We start from the raw sequence: 24240 nt of genomic DNA on the forward strand, positions 1-24240 counted from the left end.
GTGTAGATTGTAAGCAAATCGTTTTGAACCAATGCCTTATTTAGCTAAATTCGCATTTCTAAAAAAGAAGCTGCGGGGGAAAAACAGGCCCTGGCCTGGGCCAGAAGCGCCGGGGTCGCTCTCCTCACACTGCTGAATACTTCTTCAAAATTATACACAATCCACAGAGTCTGATGCACCTGGATTTATTGTAAGTGAATCCAAGATTACATACAAGAACCCGGGCTGATCTGCACAGACCAATACAAACAACGATCGTTCAGAACGCAAAGACAAGACATCCAATCATTCCCCAAACACTCTGAAATCCCCTGGGCCTTTCCACTTCCTTTTATTCACTTTTGACAGCTCCTCCTGTTGCGGAGCTTAACTTTGGTACTTCCCACCTGTTCGCTTTGGTTTCTTAGGTTCTGTCCTTGACACCATTATCTCCCATCTTTCAGACACCATTATTTCCAAGCCCCTTCCTTTCTTTAATTAAAATATAAGCATTTCCTTCTCTTATCTAAGTCTTCCTCCCCTTCTTGGCGCAATACATGTATTCACCTTATTTTACTCCTGCTGGATTTTATCATTCACAACATGTTTGTATGAAAGGCCTAGTTTCCATTCCAGAAGCTGTGCTTGCATTGTATATGGACTTTTACAGCTTGTGTTTTATACTTAGTGCAAACCTCTACAGATTATTAACGCTTTGACCAAGATCTGGCCGTTGTTAGTTCTACATATACTTCTTTTGTTAATAATATAACCCATCATGGTGGTGATGGCTTGTGATCTTGAATGCGCTTCCTTCCCACAAAGCAGTGCCTTTAATTGCATTTTATTACAGCGACGTAAATACGTAAATTACGCTGCTAAAATGTAATTTAAAGAAAATCACGGATTTGATCAAAAAGCCACCGATGTAATACGAGTTATTTAAAATGAGTTTTGCCGTTGTAGTGACACAGCTTTGAACAGATTCATGCCGGTGGTCAGTGAGAAAAACATGACCAAAATTCAAAACGCATTATTTTGTAGATATAGCATTTTCGTTCTAGACGGTCGCTCGCTTTCCAGAGTACACATTTTACTGTAGTGTACTTAGTTCTGTGGTCCCGTAAAATAATCTAGTATATTCTATCTCTATGGCTTGGTTCTATTAGAGTACGTACTGGGAGAATTGTGGGACATGTGGAGGACTTCCTACCTTTCGGTGCGCTCTAGAAAGGCATGACGTTGGGTAGTTACCTTTGTTACACGGTTCAATCAGCGTTCAAAGGAGGTAGCGTTACCGGCGAGAAATCATGCATTTGTCTCTGGAAACTACTGAAGCCGAAGCTACGAATTCGCTATGAAACCACTAAGGCCAGTGAACTATAGTTAGTAGCGAAAACATTTAGAAGTTTTTCGACAGCTGGTTGGCTACTTGCTGGTTCGTGGCAAACTTTTTTTTGGACTGTCATTTAACTTCGAGGATAACTTCAAAGGTCATCGGAGGAAATGAAGTTGGACAGTAAACAAAGTTGTAGTTAGCTTGCTTGCTTCGTGTGCTTTGTATGTTGACAGCTCTTCCATAACCCTCTGAGCTAGCTGGCTACATCGTTTCTACGCTTTTAGTAAACCGGTGAACGAACCTTTCTCATTTGCAATAATTTACAAACATAGACTACCAACGTTTTTTACACATTCACTGGCCATTTGATTATTAACTGACGTTGGTTGGCTAACTGCTATTTTACCCCTGTCACTGGAGATAACCAATTGTAGCACAGTAATGACTCTTGCAGTTCGTCTTGTTGGATCGTTCTTTAATTACAAATTAATCTTGTTGAAATAGTTGACGTACAGCTGATCTTTCGCACTCTCTTGTTTAACTGGCTATTCTGTTACTTTGTCGCAATGGCTAGTTTGTAGGTGTATATCTTGATAATGTTATATCTTGATAATCGCAATGGCTAGTTTGTAGGTATATATCTTGATAATGTTATTTTGATGAACTTTATTTTGGATATTTTGGCTAGGTATTTTTTGGTAAAACCATCAGAACGCAAGTTACCCTTCAGGTATATTAGTCAGCTAGTCACCTGATGGCCCCCTTAGGCATGCGGATGTCGCGAAAAAATGTGTCTGCTTGCTCCTTGTAACGTTGGCTACCTAACGCTCGCTACCTGAGAGACAATGAGCAAGGGGGAAACTGCTGACATTTGAGGCTGATGCGACTAGTTGTTTACTGCGGTGTCCGACAGCATATATTATATTTGCAGACGCGTTTCCGTTGACGAATGACTGTTATGGACATAATCATAATATTATGACCACCACAACCTGGCATACGTTTACTTGTAAATAATGTTTTGAAAATAATTGGTTGCCATTTTTACGTTAGTTTAAACATTTTATAGTGTGTATTGGTTGTTGCATAGAGACAATGGATGACAATAAAAAAACATCTTCAGCTTTAACAGAAAAGGACAACAATGACTAGCCTAATGGCTTTGTGTAGGTAGAGAAGAACATTTTTTAAAGAGGTTCTGTTCAACATAGAAATCCACGTGCCTTTTAAGGCCGCAGAAGTCCACCATGTCTTTGGTCATATATTCTAAACTTCCGGAGAATTTGAAGAAAACCTCGGCCGTAAAGAAAGCAGTCCTCCTGCTTGTTGCTGCCTATGGGGTGAAGAAACTATACCCCTTTGTCTCTGGAAAGCTCAGAGGAGGGGTCGATAAGCGGTTGGATGGTAAGCTTCCTCAAAGGTCGAACGGCGGATCGCCAGATGTGGAGAAAGCGAAGAAGAAGAGCAGCTCTCCAGCCGTGAACCGCGAGTTTTTTGATCGCCTGATCCGGCTGCTGCGCATCCTCTTCCCTCGGCTCGTCTGCAAAGAGCTCGGACTTTTGGGCGTCCACTCTCTGGCCCTCATATCGCGAACTTTCTTATCCATCTACGTTGCCAGCCTGGATGGCAGAATCGTCAAAACAATCGTGAAGAAGGACCCGCAGGCGTTTGTGTGGGAGCTGACCAAATGGCTCCTGATCGCCATCCCCGCTACCTTTGTCAACAGTGTTATCCGCTACCTGGAAGGCCAGCTGAGCCTGGCGTTCCGCACGCGGCTGGTCACCCACGCCTACCGCCTTTATTTCAGCGACCAAACCTATTACCGCGTCAGCAACATGGACAGCCGCCTGGCGAACCCGGACCAGTCGCTGACGGAGGACATGGTCATGTTCGCCGCCTCCGTGGCCCACCTCTACTCCAATCTCACGAAGCCCATCCTGGATGTGGTGGTGACCTGCTACACCCTCCTCAAAACAGCCGAGTCTAAGGGAGCTAACACCACCTGGCCCTCGGTCATAGCGGGCATCGTGGTGGCGCTCACTGCCAAGGTGCTTCGCGCCTTTTCCCCGCGCTTCGGCAAGCTGGTCGCCGAGGAGGCCAGGAGGAAAGGAGACCTCCGCTACATGCACTCCCGCATCATCGCCAATTCCGAGGAGATCGCCTTCTATGGGGGACATAAGGTAACCATGGCGACACACTGAGGGCAGGCCTTCACCCTGCGCAATACACAGACACAGCGGAGGTACATTTCTGTTCTTTAGGGCACAAATCTGCCAAATGTACCCTGGAAGTACAATTATGTTCTATTTGGGTACTAATAAGTACCCCAAACCTGAAGTATAAAGGTGTGTATGATGTATTTCTGGTTTGGGGTGAAATTTTATGTCCTTATAGGGTACCACCCCAGTGACAAGCATTTGTACCTTTTATAGGAACTTTTGTATTTCTTTTTTTTTTTCTGAGTGTAAATTCACTTTTGTAAGTATCTATTCAGGGTTTCCCTCAGGAGAATAGTTAGTGGAGGGGGAGGTGCCTCTGAGGGTGAGCGGTAGTGGTGAGCCGTGGCATTCACACAGTGCAGCCCACACCTGGCCAGGTGCAAACAGGACTGCGCGAGGCCAGTTTTGTTGAATAGCTCCACCAGTGCCTTTTGTTCCCTTCAGTGGAGATCCGAGTCTGAGGTTTTATTGATCTTTTTCTCTGATGTTTGCGGAGGTACAGTGCGTCCCGTATTACCACCTGGGGATACCAACCCTGGTATCGTTTCCGGATAGCTCTCAGTGACAAACTGACAGACAAATGAGTTGGGTCTGGAAATGTTTGGCGGTTGTTCAATTATTTAAAAAAAATAAATAAATAAAAAAAAAACTTCAATCAAGTAGACAGAAGCCATTGTTTAGGTGAGCTGCGGCTGTTCTTTAACCAGTTTTACCTCCAGGCCTAGATCACGCATGAATGTGGAGGCCAGATAAGACTGTGGCAGCTGCTCTGGCAGGTTCATCGATGGCGGTTGGTTCCCTCGGCTGTGGAACGATCACAACCCGTTCTGTCAGGAGTGTCTGAATGTCTGACGCAGTTGTGTGTCAGGTTGTACGATGTGCTGCATTAACTGTGTTTGGAGCCTCAGGGAAGGAAGATTGTTTGGAAAAACACTGGGTGGGTAGTCCTGGTCACAGTTTTGTCATTTTTGTGGTAGGAGGTATTCGTATAAACACGGGCAAACCAAACACGATGCTTGGAATTTTGACTTGAGCATCTCCTGTGTTATTTTTGGTAACTCCGGCGGTGTCTGTGGTGTGATACTGCTTCATGATACAGGATCCTGGCATGTCAAACTCCAGTCTTAACTTAAGGCCTTGAGAACAAGGTGCGTGGACTCTTTAGCCAATCAAAGACCTCCGTTCGCCACTTGTGCTGAAGCACACGGAAAACCATCAGACACTGTGGCCCCCCCAGGCAGGTATTTTGACACTCCCTGCTGTACAGTAGATATTCCTTTCTGTCTACAGAGCGTCGGGAGGAAGTCTCAAAACCCTTTACACGCCACACGCGGTGTCTTTCGCGATACTGCGTAACTGGCAGCGTGTGCGAACATACAGCCTGTTTCTTTAAAAACGTTCTTTCGAGAGTTTTTGAGAGCAGAGGAAAGGCATTCCTCTGTTTGTGTGAGAGGGGGGTGGCGGGCTGCTTCGGTAGCTGCAGGTTATACGCAGGCGTGATGCGAGAGGAATGCCTGGGTTCTTTTTTGTCACCTGCTCAGACGCGATAAATCACAGAAAGAAAAAGGTCAGTTTGTGGAGCGTGACACACTTTTTTTTTGTTTTTGTTTTTTGTGGGTCACACGCTGCTGGTCTGTAGGCCTCCCTTTGTATTGGCTGGTTTAATTGTTTCTCTTTGAAACAATGTGGCTGTTATGAGAGAGAAATCCATCATACTTTTTCCTGCTCTCAATAAATGTCCGTTCTGTATTTCACATTTTTTAACACAGTTGTGTAAAGGCACACTGCTAAACTGACAGAGGAGCTAGCACGTCTGAGTATTAAGACATTTTAATACTCTTGGAAAGGGCTGACCTTTTTCCATTTGGTTCTCTGAAGGCAATTTATAGACACACACACACAGGAGCACAGTCATAGATGCTGCAATAAAATGTTACTTACTTAAATTTATTTGTATAAAGTTACTTGTACGTTTACGCAAAATCTATATCCACCTGTTCATTATGACCACACAGTTCATTAGAATAACTGTCTCCACCCTCTTAATTTTGAGATGTTTTCATGTTTACACCTTCTTGAATAATGTTTACTACTGTATATATACAGTCAGAGATATTTAAAATAACACAACTTCGGTGACTAACACTTTGGCCCCATTTACACCTGGTGGTGTCGTGTGTTTTGTGCATCTGGATTATATCCTGAAAAGGATTATCTGCATAAAAATGCTGGTGTAAATGCACCCAAGACGCATTAGGAACAGATTCAGATCCGATCCCCTGAGCCACTTCCTGAAATTAGCAGGTGTAAGCGGGGTTTTGAGTACCAAAACATATTTTTCATCACTAGATGGCACCACGATCTTGGCCATGCTGCTTAAATTTAATGTAAATAAAGTTTTTTTTTTTTTTTTGTCTCGAGCAATATGGCCATCATGAGGCAAATTAACTTGTATGTTTATTATGATCAGTACAGGCATCTTTGATATATTGTGTATTTTTTAACATAACCATATTTTCCACCACAATTAAAAAAAAAAAATTATGTTTTCACAGAGACACTTGAGTCTGTCCTGAGATTCTTTTATTTGAAAGTGAAATTGTTAGAAATTACTTTTTATAATTTTCACAGTCTACAGAACATTTCACGTTCTGCCTTTTCATCAACTGCACGGTGTCTTACCGTGGCAGTTTCCTCTTGTATATTAAATGTCTTAGTTGTGTCCAGTTGTTTTTGGTCCCCGTAAATGCTGCTTGCGGCTATTCTTTGCAACTGCAAATGGGGAAAAATACATCAGAACATCAAACAATACATCAATCAGCAGGTACAGATATAATTTGCTAAAAAAAAACATGGCAGCCTTGTAGCTTTTGTTTGAAGTTTATTTGGTTAAAGCACCTAGAACGTCTGAGGAAAAGTCCTTTTTGCACTTGGGTTGTGATTTACCAAATTGTTTATTTGAATCTGGTCGTTCGTTAAACAAATATGTCAATTCACTATAAATCTACCTTGTAGGCCTAACTCATAAAAGGTGGATTTTGCATTTGGGTCAGATTTGCATAGTTTTTTAAAAAAGTGTACTGAGGCACCTGACACTGCTTAACGTATTCAAAAGCGGCAACAATACAACAGTAACTGGATCCAGCACTGCCTGGCAGAGCAGCAGAAACACACTGAGAAACATGGCCCCTCTGAGCCTGAACGCTGGACCGTGATTGGGCCAGAACGCTGTGCCGTGATTGGGTCAGAATGCTGTGGTGTGATTGGGGCAGATGTCAGGGCTGTCATGTGATGTAGAAGAAGGTGAAAGGGGATCTGCAGGACCCCATGGGTTGCCTGTGCAAGCCAGCAATTTGAACTTTGAACTCATGCTTTTTGACTCAAAATATTGCGCCACTTTTATTTTAACTTGTTTCAGTATTGGTTTGCATGCTTTTCAAACATGACACCGGAAACCCCAGCTCTAGAAACAGGAAATAGAAAACTATATATACTTACCTTCAGAAATGTGGTGTCACTTGTGAAGTGCGTGGACAATATTTAGACTTTTGTTATTGAACATGGCATCCTGTGTGTGTGTGTGTGCATGTGCATGTATGTGTGTGTGCATGTGTGCATGTGCATGTATGTGTGTGTGCATGTGTGTGTTCGTGTATGTGTGTGTATGCATGGTGTGCATGTGCATGTGTTTGTGTATGTGTGTGTGTTTACACGTGTGTGTGTGTTTGTGTATGTGTGTGTGTTTACACGTGTGTGTGTGTATGTGTGTGTGTTTACACATGTGTGTGTGTTTGTGTATGTGTGTGTGCTTATACATGCGTGTGCGTTTGTGTATGTGTGTGTGTGTGTGTTCACACGTGCATGTGTGTGTGTCTCTCAGGTGGAGATGTCCCAGCTGCAGCAGTGCTACCAGGCCCTGTCATCCCAGATCAACCTGATCCTGTTCAAGCGGCTGTGGTACGTCATGCTGGAGCAGTTCCTCATGAAGTACGTGTGGAGCGCCTCGGGCCTGGTCATGGTGGCTGTGCCCATCATCACGGCCACGGGATACTCCAAACACGGTAACTACAACACGGCAGTGCCGAACTACAACTCCCAGGGGGCCACGGCAGTGCCGAACTCCAGCCCCCAGGGGCCCGCGGCAGTGCCGAACTCCAGCCCCCAGGGGGCCGCGGCAGTGCCGAACTCCAGCCCCCAGGGGGCCGCGGGGCTGCTGGACTACATCTCCCAGGGGGCCGCGGGGTCTGTCCTTTCAGTCAGCTCCAATTAAGGCCTCTAGGACAAGGTGTGTAGAGCCAATCATCGGCTTAGATCCGGGCTGACCAACCCTGTTCCTGGAGATCTGCCGTCCTGAAGGCTTTTATGTCAGCCCTAACAGAGCACTCCTCATTCAACAGCTAGAGCAGGGCTGCCCAACCCTGTTCCTGGAGATCTGTCCTCCTGTTTTTATTTTTTTTTCAACCCTAGTTTGGCACACCTTAGCAGGTCAATGAGATCTCTAGCTGCTGAATGAGATGTGGCTTTGTTAGGGTTGGGGTGAAAACCTGCAGGACTGTAGATCTCCAGGAACAGGGTTGGGCAGCCCTGCCATTAAAATAAACCACTGGTGTCAAGAACACCACAAAAAACTGGCAGACACCGCAGCCCTCCAGGGCTGGAGTTTGACCCCCTGTGCTCGGTCTAATGGTCTGAACATGTGGGTGAAGTGTGAGGTTTCCCATGATCCTCCTCTGTCCTCTGTGTTCACCCCTGGCTGCACTGGGGAATGTGGTGAAAGATCGTAGCTGCGCTGCATTCAAAATTTGTCTTCTTACCACTTCAGTTCTCCTACATATCTTTCTCTAACATTACATCTGCCTGCTCTTGGTTATTTTGTAGACTCTTTGTCTAGAGTATTGTAATTTCATATTACAGTTTATTATATTATTCAGCAGCGATATTGCTGTATATACCACAGTGCTTTGTGTTTTATTACAGGTGTTAACCATTATCATATCATTGTTTATTATATGAATAGTCTGAGTCGGCTTCTTTACATTTGTGCAGATTGATCCACTGGTATGTTTTAATCTACAAAATAATAATTGGTCTACTCTATTTCCTTCATACCTCAGCTGTCTGCTAATTAGAAATTCACATAATTATCACCTCCACTCCAGGGATGTGATATTTTTTTAAGTCCCCTCGTGCCTATACTGAATTTGGAAAGCTGGGCTTCAGTTACTTTGCATCTTGTGGTTGGAACATTCAGCTAAAAAAAATCTTAAACTTGACAGATTAGTTTCCGTTTTAAACATGTAATTCATGACTCAGTGCCTGAAGCATGCTTCTGCTTTTAACCTCTGCCCTGCTTTTTTAAAAATTACTGTTATTCTACTGTCTCATTCCCCATGTGATGTTTGTAACTTGATTGTTGGGTAACTTTGTGGTTTACGTCAGGTCCCCCCCCCCCCCCTTTTGCAAACGAGAGTTCAGCCTCAGTGTGGGGATTTCCTGGTTTAATGAAGGTTAAATATAAATATGATACTCCACTTGGGGGAGTAGGCTGGTCAGATGTGTTGACGTTGGGCAGGACGTGTGATAAGACCGGTCCGGCATCGCCCTGTAGGCCGCGGCGCATTCATAATTGTGCCGCTCGCTCGTTTGGTCCCCCCCCCCCCCCCCCCCGGCCGCATTGTTGTCCGCTGCTGACGGCGGTTCGAGGGCGCGCTCCGAGCTGGCCGCGCGACTCCGCCCACCGCTGTAGGTCAATAGGATGCGGGACACAAAAGGGCTCGATTTTGTAACAGGAAAAACAGGAGCCGTGGCTCGCCCGAGATCCGCCCATCCCGTGACTGCGCCCCGCCCTGCAAGTCAGAGGAGGTGGAGGACCGTGTTTAACTGGCGTGGCGTGTGTCATACGGTGTGTCATACGGCTTCAGTATGGAGGGCCCTGGACCCCGGTGCTTGAAGATGTTTTTATATGGTGCTGGGCCTACTCAGCTCCAGGTGCTGCGGCCTTGCAGTGCCTGCAGCTATTTGCTCCGACCCATGCGCTACACCACCTGATTTCACTGATTAGCTTACTTTCTGAACCAAGCAGGTTAAAATGATTAGTGAAATCTGGTGGTGTAGTGCATGGTTGGAGCGAATACCTACGGACACTGCAGGCCACGGGACCTGAAGTTGAGAAGGCCTTCTGGCATAGTGGGTCTTTGTTCTATACTGTCTTCTTTTTAGTGCCTGTAACTGTCCATTATCACAATCTCAGCAGTGCTAACACAGGGCTGCTGTGAACAGAGATTGCTTCATGTCCTCTCTGCTGTTGAGTCAAATCTGATTACCGCGTGTCTCTGGAAAAAATGTAAGTAAAACACGGCGACTGTGACTGCAGATGAGGGAGGGGCTTGGGGGTCCGTCACTGCCCATCGCTGGATGATTGACGCATGGCTTTCTGTGCCGGGCAGATTCGGAGGACGTGAAGCAGGCTGCCATGGTGATGAAGGAGGAGGAGCTTGTGAGCGAGCGCACGCAGGCCTTCACCACGGCCCGGAGCCTCCTGAACGCCGGCGCCGACGCCGTGGAGAGGATCATGAGCTCCTACAAGGAGGTGAGAAACCGCTCCTACGAGGAGGTGAGACACCGCTCCTACGAGGAGGTGAGAAACCGCTCCTGCAAGGAGGTGAGAAACCGCTCCTACAAGGAGGTGAGAAACCGCTCCTACAAGGAGGTGAGAAACCGCTCCTACGAGGAGGTGAGAAACCGCTCCTACGAGGAGGTGAGAAACCGCTCCTACGAGGAGGTGAGAAACCGCTCCTATGAGGAGGTGAGAAACCGCTCCTACGAGGAGGTGAGAAACCGCTCCTACAAGGAGGTGAGAAACCACTCCTACAAGGAGGTGAGACACTGCTCCTACGAGGAGGTGAGAAACCGCTCCTACAAGGAGGTGAGATACCGCTCCTACAAAGAGGTGAGAAACCGCTCCTACAAGGAGGTGAGATACCGCTCCTACAAGGAGGTGAGACACCGCTCCTACAAGGAGATGAGATACCGCTCCTACAAGGAGATGAGTTACCGCTCCTACAAGGAGATGAGATACCGCTCCTACAAGGAGGTGAGACACATGAGGGAGAAACCGCTCACACTGGTGTCTTAGTGAAGGAGAAACCCTGCTGTGTGCAGTTTTAACCCCTGACCCCTCCCCCCCCAGGTGACGGAGCTGGCGGGCTACACGGCGCGGGTGTATGAGATGTTCGCCGTGTTCGAGGACGTGCGCGTGGGCGTGTACCGGCGCTCCGCGGCGCAGGACGGGGGGGCGGGCGGGACCTCGCGGGAGGTGCAGCACGGCATGAGGATGGAGGGCCCGCTGGAGATCAGAGGTGAGCTCCGCCTGCGGGACAGGACCTCCTCCTGGTCCTCCTCCCAGACCTCCTTCTGCTCCCCCTCCTGGTCCTCCTCCCAGACCTCCTTCTACTCCCCCTCCCAGTCTCCCTTCTTTTCCTCTTCCTGGTTCTCCTCCCACTCCTCCTCCTGGTCCTCCTCCCGGTTCTCCTCCCGGTCCTCCTCCCGGTCCTCCTCCCGGACCTCCTCCCGGACCTCCTCCCCCTCTTTGTTTTTTTATTTGCTTGTTTTTTTCCCCATTTGTGTTCCCCCCTCACAGTCCTAATGACAAAAACGAGGGGGGGGGGGGGAATCTGAACAAAAGAGCCATTGTGTGTGTAACAGGCTTTTTATCAGATGCTAGCTGTAAAATAGCTGCTGGACAGTCTTGGCCTTTGAAGATGTCTGGTGTGATAGCAGTTTAAAAACACGCTGAAAGTTTCTACACTGAATTTCAGCCACTGGGGTGTTTTGGTAGGACATTCAGGTGAAAACCTCTGTCAGCGCGGACAGTAGGAAACCCTATAATCCAGTGATCGTGTGCATTCCTGTCACTACACAGAGGACTGGGGGTGTGCATCTTGTCTGGTTGACGGCTGCCTCAGGCTGTAAATTTACATGTGTTTTACATGTGCCTCATGTAGTTTCTCTGGCTTCCTGATTTGAGAGCCCCTGTCAGTCAGGGCCCTTGGCATCGTCCTCACCGTCCCCCCCACCCCCCCCGGCCTCCCCAAGTGTGGCTCCCTTGCAAAGCCGACAGCTGGTTTTAATGCATTGTTTGCCGGTCTCTTAAGTGTCTTGCTGGAATTCTGAAGATGGTGATGCCTTAGACAAGCTGTCTCACTTGCACGTAATCTGAGATAAATGAAAATTAAGCATTTCGAGCCCCGTGGGCATTTCCCTCAGTCGTGTTTACATCGCTGACATGCGATTCAAGGCGCTTCAGTGTATTTGGGTTTCACGGGTGATGGAGCGCTCCTGCATTTTTAATGGCTTGAGTGGAGAGAGCAATTAAACGGTCTACGGTACATTCATAAAAGATTAGAGCGCAGAATTTTTTATTCAAAGATCAGCCTGAGCAACTGAGAAAGTTTTCAGCATGCATCTCATACACCTTCTTCAGTTCAAAGTGCTTCACTGTTTCAGCCTTTCATGTTTTCCTCAAAGGCACAAAGTACTCAGGAGCTGTCAGACACCACCCCCAGTTTTTAGTTAGGGTTTTAACTGAGGTCCAAACTCATGCCAATAAACAAAAGTTGAGTTGAGATTTTGATTGGCACGGAATGCACTCTTAATTAAGCCTAAAATAATAATAAATTGCGTTTTAAAAGTGCAGTGCATGGTGACAGAGGATTACCTTTCTGCTGGGTGTTACGGCCCAATCATTGCGCTTCTCTCTAATCGCTGTTCGGCCTGTAGGTGACGTACGAATCCTGGCCGGTTCCTCATTGGAGAGTTGCAGTGGATCGGCCAAATGCCTAAATTGTCAACGTAAAATACGTAGATCAAATAACTACATTAAGAAAAGCTCTGCTTGACAAATGAAGCTAAAAGGATAAAAAGTTATAGAAAGCAGTTATAGAAGCACTGATGCTAATCTCTGAAGAATGCTGACTGATCAGAACTGATTTCTGAAGGATGGCAACTGATCCGCACTGATCTCTGAAGGACTGTGACTGATCAGCACTGATCTCTGAAGGGCTGTGACTGATCAGCACTGATCTCTGAAGGACTGTGACTGATCAGCACTGATCTCTGAAGGACTGTGACTGATCAGCGCTGATCTCTGAAGGACTGTGACTGATCAGCGCTGATCTCTGAAGGGCTGTGACTGATCAGCGCTGATCTCTGAAGGACTGTGACTGATCAGCGCTGATCTCTGAAGGACTGTGACTGATCAGCGCTGATCTCTGAAGGACTGTGACTGATCAGCGCTGACCTCTGAAGGATGTTGTTTCGGTTGCAGGTCAGGTGATCGATGTGGAGCATGAGATCAGCTGCGAGAACCTCCCGATCATCACCCCCTCAGGAGATGTGGTGGTGACCAGCCTCAACATTAAGGTGAGGATGCGCTCTGTCCGGCCACTGCTGCTCTTTCCCATGTTCAGGCTCTTATTGGCTGCTTCTCCTCGCTCTTGTAGTGTCTGGCACTGTTAACCCTTCAAGATGTGAGGTCACAAATACACGATTAGAATGTTCGTAACTGAACATTCTAATGCTGATGTCACAATCGCTGCTGGCGACTGAAAGCAGTGGAGTTCTAGAACACTGACCTCGAAATTTTGATAAACACATTCCAAAAAACCCTGCTTTTCGAAGGGTCAAATGAAATAAGAGTGTAAAATTTATAGGAATTATTTTTTGTGATCAGGCTGTAGTTACACACAGGGGTGGCAACCCAACCACAAGTTTGTGCAACCCAAGGGCAGAGCCAGACCTCATAAGAAAATTAGGATGCAGATTTCTAGCAGTTCCAGGTCAGGAAAAAAAGGCAAATGAGAAGCCTGCATTGGTTCCGCTCTTTGGCATCGCATGGCTGGGCCTTTCTGTTGGAGTGTCAGGAGTTTAACTGAAGGACCAACCTGTCTGTAGTCCCGGCCATGTGGGCTGGTGGTGGGTGTCAGAGTGCTGAGTGTGGCCTCAACTGCCACAGGAACAACTCTATAAATACCCCAGCGCTTTCCAGAGAATAAAACGTGTAAACATTTACAAGAACTGAGCTTTTTGTGCTGGCTGGGCCTGTCTTTGTGTTCTCACTTCAGCACCCTCGGAACATTCCGGAACGGTTTTAAATCAGCCGGGCATGCTGGGTATCTACTAATGAAGGGCACAGCTACAGCGAGACTTCACCAAGGCCTTGGCTCAGAATATTTATTTTAAAGGAGAGTGGACAGTTTTGCCCTCCTTTCAGATTTTCTGTTGCTGTGGTTAGAAAGCTGAGAGGGTTGAGAGGGTAACGGATAGAGACGCGATCGCAGCTCAGAAAGTATCATCGCACTGTACGTCCTAATACTCTACAGGGTAATTCAGTAAGCAGAATTAAATACATTGAACCTGTCTGGCTGGGCTTAAAGATGAAAGAGATGAAAGTTATTGGGAGTTCGTTATGCTGTAAGAAGCAGCTAATTAGACTGATTCTGTTTTACCTGCCCCCAAAATTAGCATACCTAACATATAATTCAGAGTGTTTATATTTAATAAATAATGTTCAGTAAATTAAGCTGAATACTGCAATAATTTTTTTGTTTTTCAAATGCAAGGGACCCGACTGGTTTTTGTTGGGATACGCATTTAATGCATTAATGTGCTTGTGTTTGTAATAGGACGCTCATAACCTTTATTTTCTCAGTGGGGTTCTGTTGTCATAGCTGCCTGTTAGTAAACACGGTCCTGACCGCAGTCATGCACTCCGCTCCTGATGAGCACAGTGACCTCACGCGGAGATGGAGAGAGAATGTGCAGTACTCCAGAATGTTCTGCGCAAATACAGGACTGAACGAACACTGGCCAGTGGAGGACCTGATGATGCACTGTACAATTTAATCACGGATGAGTGCTTATTTCTGTTGGGTTAGAAAACTACTAACTACAACCTTTGAAGATGACCATTGCAGACCTTAGATTTTTTTTAAATGTACGTATGGATGTACTTAGTTGTTTTTTTGCTTTTGTCTCTAGTTGAGCCATTTTTATTGTACCTTTGGCACTCTACCTTTTAAACACGCTGAATGCAGGAGTTTGCTCTCTCTCTCTGCACAGCAGATGTGGATCGAGCGCATGTTCGGCACGTGTATTCTCACTTGTCCGGGCCTGTTTGGTTTGCAGCCTACAGCTGTACTGTCTGTGTTGTACAGGAGGGGTGGGGGGGGGGGGGGTTGTGTTACATGCGGCTACTGTCGTGAGATTTGTGTGCTTCTGAAATATGAAAAAGAAAAAATGTGCGTTGAAAGCCCCCCCTCCTGATAAGTGACTGTTTGTGAGAGCATCATGTGATTCATGGGGGGGGGGGGGGGAAGCGAGGTCAGGGAATATGGCGGTATGATCCTCAGCGGTAAACAATGCGCTGATTATGCGGCATAGCGGGGCACGCTAAAGTGGCACGGCACGCGGTACGAAAACCCCCCCCCCCCCCCCGAGGAACCGCGTGAGAGGTTCGGCTTATGCACGCGAAAAAAAAAGGATCAGAGTTCTAATACCCCACCGAGGGCCTTCTTATCCTGTGTCATGTGATGTAACGCGTCACAGTCAGGAACCGCTTTGTTCCCACAGCCCGTAACAATGGGTCCACTCAGCGCTGCCAGAACAGGGCCCTGGCGGGCTTTGCAGTTCTCCCAGTCATTCAGAAGGCCTCAGTGCGCCAGATAGCCGCTAGACGAGCTGAGTATTTGCCAGTATATTCTGCCCAATACCAGTGCTCCACGTTCATAAATATTGATCGCATCTTAACCCATTTAAGCCCGTGGACAACTAAAGTTGCCGAAGTCTCCACCACTCTTTTTCCATCTGTGAATATTTTTTGGATGACTATAGTTGTTTAAAACTCTTCCTAAGGTTGTCTGCTTGCATGCCAGTTGTTTTTAAAGCATCTATAGTCATCCAAAAAAATATTCACAGATGAATAAAGAGTGGTGGAGACTTCGGCAACTTTAGTTAAGAGAAGTTAAGAGAAAGTATTTGTTTGGCTGTTTTTTATTTTTATTTTTTTACTGTTAACCCTTAGTAGCAGCGGCTGCCTGTTTAGGCCCCGTGAAATGCGTGGCGTTCTGTGAGTCGGCAGAGTTACAGAGCAGATACAGACTCAGAGCTGCCCTTGACCATTGCCCCAGTAACCGGGACGCTTACCGATAGGTCTCGGGACACGTGAGGACGTGTAAACTGATCCCGACGCTTACGGGAGCTTTAATTCGGCGCGTCGTTCCTGTGGAATGACCGGCTCGTGAGCACTGTTTCACAGGCTCAGTTTAAACTGAATGTGCGTTCGCAAAGCCTGGATTTGGTTTTAAATGATTATTCTCAACGATATTCCGTGCGTTGCTTACCTGTTTGTGTTCAGTGGTTTAGTCGTTTTGGCGGTTTATTTTGCCGCGCATGCTAAAAATCCAACGATAACTGTCATTCAGCGTAGACACACTGGTGTAAACACAACTGCACACCTGGAGCTAACACAAGGACTGTAAAGGCCTTCATTCGGCTGGTGAACTCTTGTGTCCTGTGCAGTGCATTTACCTATGCTGCGTAGCCTAGCCTATCAGAGAAGGTTTCATGCGTAGCCTAGCCTATCAGAGAAGGTTTCATGCGTAGCCTAGCCTATCAGAGAAGGCTTCATTTGGAGGAGAAAAACAAGGAAATTACAGTGGAGAATATGAGCAGGGCTATGAGCAAATATTAATGCCTCATGTCACGTCCAAAAGTAATATTTGAAATGCAGAAGTAATGTGTTTACCACATGGACTGACAGACATGAGCTGACTTGTGAATTGTAGCGAATGACATGTGTGGCACAGCACAGCCATACCTTTGACAGAAGCAGGTGTTGGCTAAATAATTGTTTTAATGGACCTAAACTGCTACGCATTCCCAGAAAAGCATCAGTGAAATGAAAAATAAGAACGTAAAATCCTATTGTTTGTCTGTCCCCCGTTGCATATATGTGCACGAGACTAAGCCTTCTGTGACTTCAGTAATGACCTTACAGTGCCCCAGAAATCCTGCACCTTTCTGGGCCTTATTGATAAATGTCCAACACGTGGCAGAAGCTGATGTGTTCATTCATTCAGGTCCCTCTATGGGTTCATGAGAGTACAGTATCTTAACTCCCTGGGGAATATACTGTAGCAGAACATTTTCTGGGGCAGTCCAAGTGTACATCTGGGCTGCAGATGGGGGTAGCTCTATACGCTAAACTCTTCATCATACGCTAGAATCTTCATCATATGCTAAACTCTTCATCATACGCTAGAATCTTCATCGTACTCTAAACTCTTCATCATACGCTAAACTCTTCATCATATGCTAAACTCTTCATCATACGCTAAACTCTTCATCATACGCTAAACTCTTCATCATACGCTAAACTCTTCATCATACGCTAAACTCTTCATCATATGCTAAACTCTTCATCATATGCTAAACTCATCATATGCTAGAATCTTCATACGCTAGAATCTTCATCATACGCGAAACACTTCATTATATGCTAAACACTTCATCATACGCTAAACTCTTCATCGTACTCTAAACTCTTCATCATACGCTAAACTCTTCATCATACGCTAAACTCTTCATCATACGCTAAACTCTTCATATGCTAAACTCTTCATCATACGCTAAACTCTTCATCATATGCTAAACTCTTCATCATATGCTAAACTCATCATATGCTAGAATCTTCATACGCTAGAATCTTCATCATACGCGAAACACTTCATTATATGCTAAACACTTCACCATACGCTAAACTCTTCATCATACGCTAAACTCTTCATCATACGCTAAACTCTTCATCATACTCTAGAATCTTCATCATACTCTAGAATCTTCATCATATGCTAGAATCTTCATCATATGCTAAACTCTTCATCATACGCTAGAATCTTCATCGTACTCTAAACTCTTCATCATACGCTAGAATCTTCATCGTACTCTAAACTCTTCATCATACGCTAAACTCTTCATCATACGCTAAACTCTTCATCATATGCTAAACTCTTCATCATATGCTAAACTCTTCATCATGCGCTAAATTCATCAGTCTTGGGTAAAGAGCTCTCGGGGTCAGTCTCTCACTATGGGCAATTAGTTGACCAAAACTCTACGAAGCTCCCATTTTTAGGATCATTTTGCTCCTGAAAATTTGATGTGTGGCAAACTGGAAAAATAATTTCGGAGCACGTGTACTAATTGGGATGCATTAGTGTGCCCCAGAATGTTTCAGCTTAGGAGCACACGTGCTTCTTGGGATAAATGCTTAGCGCAGAGCCCTGCTCTCGTCTGAGATGCAGAGCAGCTGGTCTCGCTGTGCATTATTGGGTTAATGCCTCTACGCCGTTCCTGCAGTGAGAGGTGCAGAGAAAGACGCGCAGCTTTGAAACGCGCCGACAGCTGTGCGGATCGCATTAATAATGGCAAATCTTGATTAATTAATGCAGTTTAATCTCTGCCTGAAGACGGAAGGAGATGGACTGTCTGTCTGGCTGTGTAATAAGTAATGAGCTTATGTCCTTTAGTTTTGATCAGCGTTATTGTGAAGTGAGGGCAAACGGTAATGAACCAATCAGATTTTTTAAAATTTTATTTGACGGTATTTGTATGAACTCATCTTTATTTTTGATGAGTTTGAGTTGTAATGCAGGGATTTTGAAGAGGGGGGAAACTGCTGCCCCCTAATGGACAGTACTGAAACCACACATATTTGTGAATGCTCTTTGTTTGTTCAGGGAAACTTTTTGGTTGTGTTTGCTGAACCGGATGATTTTTTTCATGTGTGAAACTAGGGTGGGATAACTCTTATTATGCTTGTGTGTGTGTGTGTGTGTGTGTGTGTGCGCGTGCATGTGTGCGTGCGTGTTTGTGCACTCATTTGTCTGTCAAAGCAAACATTATATTTGCATTAATTTCTACTCACACCAGCAAACTACTAATTGGACTGGTAAATGGTTAATGGACTGCATTTATATAGCGCTTTTATCCAAAGCGCTTTACATTTAATTAATCTATCAGAAAACATATTGGCAACTTTAGGTGACCATCACATGCTGCTGTTTCTCTTCTTTTTTCCTCCCTCTCCCTCCCTCTCTCCCTTCCTCTTTCCCTCCCTCCTCCCTCCTCCCTCCCCCCCTCTCTTTGTTCCTCTCCCCCCCCCCTCCTCCCCCCCCCGCAGGTGGAGGAGGGGATGCACCTCCTGATCACCGGGCCTAACGGCTGTGGGAAGAGCTCTCTGTTCCGCATCCTGAGCGGCCTGTGGCCTGCGTACCGCGGCGTGCTGCGCAAACCCGCCCCCCACAACATGTTCTACATCCCTCAGAGGTGCCTATGATGCCTGCATAAGGCTACATACAGTCTGCATAAGGGCTACATAAGGCTACATAAGGGCTACATAAGGCTACATAAGGGCTACATAAGGGCTACATAAGGCTACATACAGTCTGCATAAGGGCTACATAAGGCTACATACAGTCTGCATAAGGGCTACATAAGGCTACATACAGTCTGCATAAGGGCTACATAAGGCTACATAAGGACTGCATAAGACCAACATAAGGCCTGCATAGGGGCTACGTAAGGCTACATAAGGGCTACATAAGACTATATAAGGCCTACGTAAGGGCTACATAAGACCAACTTAAGGCCAAACCAGCACAGAAGAGTTTGTGAACTTTTCTGTATTGATTATTTTGATATTAAGGAAAAGATTATTAAAAATGTAGCTGTATGTTTTGATCAAAAGCCAAGGGTTCATCTGAGGAGTCATGACTGCCACACAAAATTCGCACAAGGTAAAATCTCCAACTCTGATAATTCATCTCTGATAGAGTGCATATGAGTCCAATAGGGACCGTTTGCACTCTGTCAGAGTTGATTTAACCCTGAACATTTTAACAGTGTTCTGAGAACTTTCTTTGGAAAACTGAGTTGAGGAGAAAGCCCATTTATCACGAGCAGCTGATGTTGAGTCAGTCATGTGACTGGTCACGCTCGCTCTCGTTACACGCGTGGTGGGAGCAGAGCTGTCACGCACTGAGCCGTCCTCTGCTGTGCGCCACGCAGGCCCTATATGTCTGTGGGGACCCTGCGGGACCAGGTGATCTACCCACACACCCTGCAGGAGATGAGGGGGCGGGGCTTCACCGACCAGCAGCTGGAGGACATCCTGAACATCGTCAACCTGCGCTACATCCTGGAGCGAGAGGGAGGTGAGAGAGGGGGGGGAGCGAGGGGGTGGGGAGGGAGGTGAGAGAGGGAGGGAGGGAGGGAGGTGGGGAGGGAGGTGAGAGAGGGAGGGAGGGAGGGTGGGGTGGAGGGAGGGACGGTGGGAGGGGAGAAGGGAGGTGAGAGTGGGTGGGATGAAGAGTGGGGAGGGGGGAGGTGAGAGAGAGAGGGATGAAGGGTGGTAAGGGGGAGGTGAGAGAGGGTGGGATGAAGGGTGGGGGGGAGGTGAGAGAAGGAGGGAGGGAGGGAGGGAGGGGGGAGGAAAGAGAGGGAGGGGGAGGTGGGAGAGTGGGGAGAGGGAGTGGGGAGGAGGGAGGTGAGAGAGGGGGAGGTGGGGAGGGGGAGTGCGGAGGATGGAGGTGGGGGGGGAGGTGGGAGAGTGGGGAGGGTGGTGGGAGGAGGGAGGTGGGGGGGGTGGCTAAGAGATGGAGGGGGGTGGGGAGGAGATGGTGGGGGGCTGTACAGCAGGGCAGGGCAGCGGGGGCAGGGGTTGGGTGAGAGAGCACAGGCCAGGAGGCAGTGAGAGCTCTGTGGAATAGATGAGGCTCAGGTGGGAGGACAGATTATTAAATATGAGGAAATGAGCTTGGGCTGAACATCCTTCCCCAATACCCCCAGACCCCCCCCCCCCCCCCCCCCCCTCGTTCCTGAATATCCTCAGACAGGAAGGTGATGCTGTTTCCTTTAGCTGGGACCTGGCTGCATTAGTCAGCTCTCTGTTTACACAGTTACTCTGTTTACATGGTGACTCGTGTGATTTGCCTTGTTTCCTTGCTAGAAACTCAGCACTGAAAGGTGGGGAGCGATCATCTCTTTCCCATCATTATCAAAGCAGTAAAAAAATGTTTTACTATTTGAAACAAGGTTTTTTACTCTCATTCACCACTGCTGCAGTGTTGCAGGTATTTTAATGTTCCAAAATTTCAAGCAGGGTATTTGTGACAATAGCAGTCAGACTGTCAATAGTTAGTTAACGTGGTTGTCAGTAGTTGGTTGATGTGGGTGTCAGTAGTCGGTTAATGTGGCAGTCAGTTAATGTGGCTGTCAGTAGTTAGTTAATGTGGTTGTCAGTAGTTGGTTGATGTGCCTGTCAGTAGTTGGTTTATGTGGTAGTCAGTTAATGTGGGTGTCAGTAGTCGGGTAATGTGGTAGTCAGTTAATGTGGCTGTCAGTAGTTAGTTAATGTGGTTGTCAGTAGTTGGTTGATGTGCCTGTCAGTAGTTGGTTTATGTGGTAGTCAGTTAATGTGGGTGTCAGTAGTCGGGTAATGTGGTAGTCAGTTAATGTGGCTGTCAGTAGTTAGTTAATGTGGTTGTCAGTAGTTGGTTGATGTGGCTGTCAGTAGTTGGTTAATGTGGTAGTCAGTTAATGTGGCTGTCAGTAGTCTGTTAATGTGGTAGTCAGTTAATGTGGCTGTCAGTAGTTGGTTAATGTGGCAGTCAGTAGTTGGTTAATGTGGTAGCGGGTTAATGTGGCAGTCAGTAGTCGGTTAATGTGGTAGTCAGTAGTCGGTTAATGTGGCAGTCAGTAGTCGGTTAATGTGGCTGTCAGTAGTTAGTTAATGTGGTTGTCAGTAGTTGGTTGATGTGGCTGTCAGTAGTTGGTTAATGTGGTAGTCAGTAGTCGGTTAATGTGGTAGCGGGTTAATGTGTTCTGCAGCAGATTGACAGGGTTAGACGAGCGCAGTTTGAAGCAGCTGTGCTGGTCTCACACACAGGCTGGGATGCAGAGAGCGACTGGAAGGACGTGCTGTCGGGAGGGGAGAAGCAGCGGGTGGGCATGGCCAGGATGTTCTACCACAGGTAAGAGACAGGCCGTGTGTACAGGAGCGGGAACCAGAGACAGGCCGTGTGTACAGGAGCGGGAACCAGAGCAGGAACACAGGCCGTGTGTACAGGAGTGGGAACCAGAGACAGGCCGTGTGTACAGGAGCGGGAACCAGAGACAGGCCGTGTGTACAGGAGCGGGAACCAGAGCAGGAACCTTACGTGTGCTGCAGGAGCGTCACACACACACACACACACGCTGTGCTGCAGGACCGTCACACACACACGCTGTGCTGCAGGAGCGTCACACACACACACACACACACACTGTGCTGCAGGACCGTCACACACACGCTGTGCTGCAGGAGCGTCACACACACACACACACACTGTGCTGCAGGACCGTTACACACACACACACGCTGTGCTGCAGGACCGTTACACACACACACGCTGTGCTGCAGGAGTGTCACACACACACACGCTGTGCTGCAGGAGCGTCACACACACACACACACACACACACACACGCTGTGCTGCAGGAGCGTCTCACACACACACGCTGTGCTGCAGGACCGTCACACACACACGCTGTGCTGCAGGAGCGTCTCACACGTGACTGGGGGTTTGATCAAAAGCTCACTGCGCATTTCTGAATATATGTTCTATAAATCGGAATTGATTTTGGAGAGGCAGAGGTGGAAAGGGGAGGGAAGGGGAGGGGGGTGATGACTTGGGAAAGACTGCAGAAATGCTGACCAACAGAGAAACTATTATGACTGGTTAAAGGAGGGAGAGGGTAGGTGCGGTCGGCGGTAGGTGCGGTCGGTGTTCTGGTTTGACGTTGCTGGGCTGGGCTGAATTTGCTGATTTGCTGAATTGATGCCGCTGATCTCTCCACGCAGGCCGAAGTACGCCCTCCTCGATGAGTGCACGAGTGCCGTGAGCATCGACGTGGAAGGCAAGATATTCCAGTCTGCAAAGGATGCTGGGATAGCGCTCCTCTCCATCACCCACAGACCCTCGCTCTGGTACGCACGTGCTCCCCTGCACACGTCTGAAGCTGTTACTTTTAATTTGTCGAGCGAAAGTCGTAGGTTTTGCCGACTGATGCAACTGTGTGAAACTCGAGGTTTCCCCCGTGACAGCGTGTAATTTCTGTGTGATGTGCTTAACTGCGTCAGTCAGTCGGTCTTTTGCAGTGAGTACAGCTAAAATCCAAAAGCAGGTGTTTTAAATGGGGTACAGGTGTGCACAGGTGTACGGCCCAGGCTGTTTTTTGTGGGATCGGGGATTGATGGAGCCGGGTGTGGGAGATTCTGTGGTGTCCTGCAGAGCTGAGCAGGGGGAAATTCCCATGATGCACCACTATTTCAGCAGGGTGAAATTCCCACAGTGCACCAGTATTTCCCCAGGGTTAAATTCCCACAGTGCACCAGTATTTCAGCAGGGCGGTGCTGCAGCGGTCCAGCCAAAGACAAAAACGATCCTCAGAGTTTTAACCTGCAGCTGCCAGAAGGGGGTGCTGTGCACCCAGCAGATCAGATTCAGTAAGGGGGGGGGGGGACCGGCTGTCTGGTGCAGTTCCAGGCTGTTCTGTAGGAAAATGGTGTCACTTTCCCCTTCCTCTTCCTCCTCCTCCCCCCCCCTCCTCTTCCTCCTCCTCCCCCTCCCCCTCTTCCTCGGGCAGGAAGTACCACACCCACCTGCTGCAGTTCGACGGCGAGGGCGGCTGGCGGTTCGAGAAGCTGGACGCCTCCACGCGGCTCTCCCTGCAGGACGAGAAGCTGCGGCTCGAGACGCAGCTGTCCGGGATTCCCAAGATGCAACAGCGCCTGGCCGAGCTGTGCTACATCCTGGGGGAGGACAGCGCCCTGCCCCGCCCCGGCGAGGGCGAGGGCGGGGGCGAGGTTGGGGGTGGGAGCGAGGGCGGGGGCCAGGGCGAAGGGCCACAGGAGCAGCAGCAGGAGGAGGAGGAAGGGGCGGGGCAGCCGGAGATCAAACAGGAAGTGACGGGGGACAGACGGGACGCTGTACTCGCGGACTGAACCGGGGAGCTGAAGGAACAGAAACGGGGCGGGGGATGTGGTCACGTCGCAGATAGATAATCTTAACCGAGATGCCGAGTAGCAGCAGTAACGCACACGTGGAGGTGGGGGGGGGGCGTGGGGGGCTGGGGGGAGGTCGCAGGTCAGACGGTCGTTATAGGGGTTCAGCTCTGGCCCGGCTGTACAGCAGCAGGTAACGGCAGGCGCACTGTGAGAAGGTAAAATGGACCTGCTTGGGCCTTGACCTGTACGAGCCAGCTCCGGCAGAGACAAGGTCAGGAGCAGCACTGGGGACCACAGCAGCCATTCACCTCCTGCACTCCCCACTGTGGCCTGTAGGGGGCACCCCTGCTCTGTAGACTACGGCCTTGTAGCAGTGTTCGAGGCACCGCTCGCTCTGTGCACTAATGATAATAGCGGAATTCCATCCACAGTCGACCACGTTCAGCCGTGAAGAATATATATATATATATTTCTTTTTCTTCTCCCCACCCGTGAGAGGTATTTGAAGTCTTTACTCACCACCTTTAGAGGGAACAATTCTCTTTTGGAATTTCAGGAAACCTTTTAGTACGCACCTTGTTTGCCTTGCAGAGAATGGG

The 24240-nt window shown here is 47.8% G+C and overlaps 1 protein-coding gene across 1 annotated transcript; it reads left to right on the forward strand.

Annotated features, from left to right (window-relative positions):
- The first annotated feature begins 1164 nt into the window (after positions 1 to 1164).
- Positions 1165 to 23746, forward strand: abcd1 (ATP-binding cassette, sub-family D (ALD), member 1). The gene is made up of 10 exons (XM_035380881.1): positions 1165 to 3498; positions 7418 to 7598; positions 9984 to 10126; positions 10727 to 10895; positions 12863 to 12957; positions 18776 to 18921; positions 19663 to 19808; positions 21542 to 21626; positions 22496 to 22621; positions 23281 to 23746. Exons 1-10 carry the CDS (start codon positions 2566 to 2568, stop codon positions 23636 to 23638), a joined length of 2382 nt encoding a protein of 793 aa, XP_035236772.1. The 5' UTR covers positions 1165 to 2565; the 3' UTR covers positions 23639 to 23746.
- The last annotated feature ends 494 nt before the right edge of the window (positions 23747 to 24240 follow it).

This window comes from Anguilla anguilla, chromosome 11, assembly GCF_013347855.1.
Source record: "Anguilla anguilla isolate fAngAng1 chromosome 11, fAngAng1.pri, whole genome shotgun sequence".
Lineage (NCBI taxonomy): Eukaryota > Metazoa > Chordata > Actinopteri > Anguilliformes > Anguillidae > Anguilla > Anguilla anguilla.